This window comes from Cottoperca gobio, chromosome 16 (assembly GCF_900634415.1).
Source record: "Cottoperca gobio chromosome 16, fCotGob3.1, whole genome shotgun sequence".
Classification (NCBI taxonomy): domain Eukaryota; kingdom Metazoa; phylum Chordata; class Actinopteri; order Perciformes; family Bovichtidae; genus Cottoperca; species Cottoperca gobio.
Window position 1 is genome coordinate 4,003,542 of NC_041370.1, and position 1,927 is coordinate 4,005,468.

General features: G+C 38.8%; 1 protein-coding gene across 1 annotated transcript; it reads right to left on the bottom strand.

The window, feature by feature from the left end:
- mrpl17 (mitochondrial ribosomal protein L17) lies at positions 1–1,927 on the bottom strand. Its single transcript, XM_029451692.1, has 3 exons — positions 1,540–1,927; positions 572–640; positions 1–476 (listed from the first exon to the last, which is right to left on the bottom strand). Exons 1-3 carry the CDS (start codon positions 1,711–1,713, stop codon positions 222–224), a joined length of 498 nt encoding a protein of 165 aa, XP_029307552.1. The 5' UTR covers positions 1,714–1,927; the 3' UTR covers positions 1–221.

Consider the following 1,927-nt stretch of genomic DNA (forward strand, 5'->3'; position numbering starts at 1 on the left):
TTTAAAGATCAGAATTTATATTTATTTATACATAATCAGTCATCAGTGTCCTTTTAAAGAAAAGTTCTTGGCTTCGTTAGACGCTGGAGCTTTGGTGAAGACGTCAGTGTCTATAAAGCACAACCTGCAGCGTCTACAGGCGACTCTTCAGAGGCCCTTCAGCCCCCGACCGTCGTCCTTCAGCGACCAGCGTCACTGATCCAACACCAGGAGGGTTTTTATTAGGCTTTAGCAGCGAACTGTTGTGCCATCTCCTCTTTGTAGCCTTTGAGCAGCTGGTTGATGAGTGTCAGTTCATTTTTTTTGTTCACAGGATAAAGAGCCGGGAAGGGGTTGCCTTTGTACTCCAGGACGGACATCTTGGCTTTGTCCAGGTTCGGTCTGTTTGGGATGCGTGCCATCCGTGTGTAGCCTTGTGATCTAGTCTCAAACCGTGGAGCAAGGACCTTGAAGAGCTTTGGGATCAGATCTTTTTCCTGAAGAGAAGAAGCACATTCAGAGTGAACTGTTTTACATTCAGAGTGACACGGCTTGTAATTTCACAAAGTTGAGAAGAGCTGCAGACACGTACCGTCAGCCAAAAACTGGCCATCTTCATCGCCTTCTCATCAGTGTCTCCCTTTTTGGCGTAGTCAACCAGCTGGGAGCAACAAAACACATACAGTCAGAACCATTGTGTGTGTGGAAGAGAAATTAAAATCAGAATATATATTGCATTTTAGACCGTCTTCAGATAACAATAATCTCGTTAACATAAATTAGACATTTAGGGGAAAACATTTTTTGGACAGTGCAAAAATCAAGCTGTCATGTGGTGCAGTAATTGTCACACTAGGTCCAGAGCGCCTGAAGCGTCCCAGAAAGGGTCTCAGGGGTTCTGCAGGAAGACGTCAACCAGCCTCATTATAATCACTAGCAATTTGCACATTTGTTTTAAATGACTACACTGAGCACACTATATTAGATACAGAAAGGTAGTAGTGTGAACATTCTGTTTATTTTTTTTGTCCCAGTGCAATGAAGGAAAAGTGGAAAGTATATCACTGGATTAAAGCTCCCAAATGATATATTATAATATATAATTATATTAAATATATAATAATATTAAATATATAATAAATATATTAAATATATAATAAATATAATAAATATATTAAATATATAATTATAATATATAATAAATATAAATTATATTAAATATATAATAAATATATAATTATATTAAATATATAATTCTCTTCCATATATAATCATCTTTAATTATATTAAAATCTATATATCTCCTCTCCTCATATCTATATCTATATCTCTCTCTATCTCTCTCTCTATCTCTCTCTATATCTCATCTCTTCTAATATATATCTCCCTCTATCTATCTATCTCTAATATTCTCTTATACAGGGAAAAGTTGCTCAGCTATGAACTGAGGTCAACATATTTCTATTATGTCATTTTTCATTTGTTTTATTAGAAGTCGTCAACATACTGTAACATTAGCTTAATGGACAGCTAGCTATGTTAGCATCTCCAGGTCGTTACCTTTTCGGCGTAGAAGCGGACTTCATCTGCTCGTGCCGCCGTGGTTTCGATCCTCTCGTGTCGGACCAGTCCAGTCAAAATGTTCCGCAGTATGTTGATTCGGGACTGCGGACCCATACCCATCTTCCGGGCCACCCGGCCGTGGGAGATCAACATTTGCAACGTGAGACGCATCTTGCCCGGTTAGATTCACCTGAACAATAAACTACACAAACGTGGAAAGCTTCCCGAGTGAAACGTTTAATATGTTTGAACTGTCCTCTCTCTGTTTGATAGAGAAGCTACTTTAATTTAATAACAAAACTTGAGGTCAGCGAAAGCGATGCGGAGTTTTTCTGGGTTTGACATTGGCGGTGTGTCGGCAAATGTGTCCGACTTGGTCACGGAA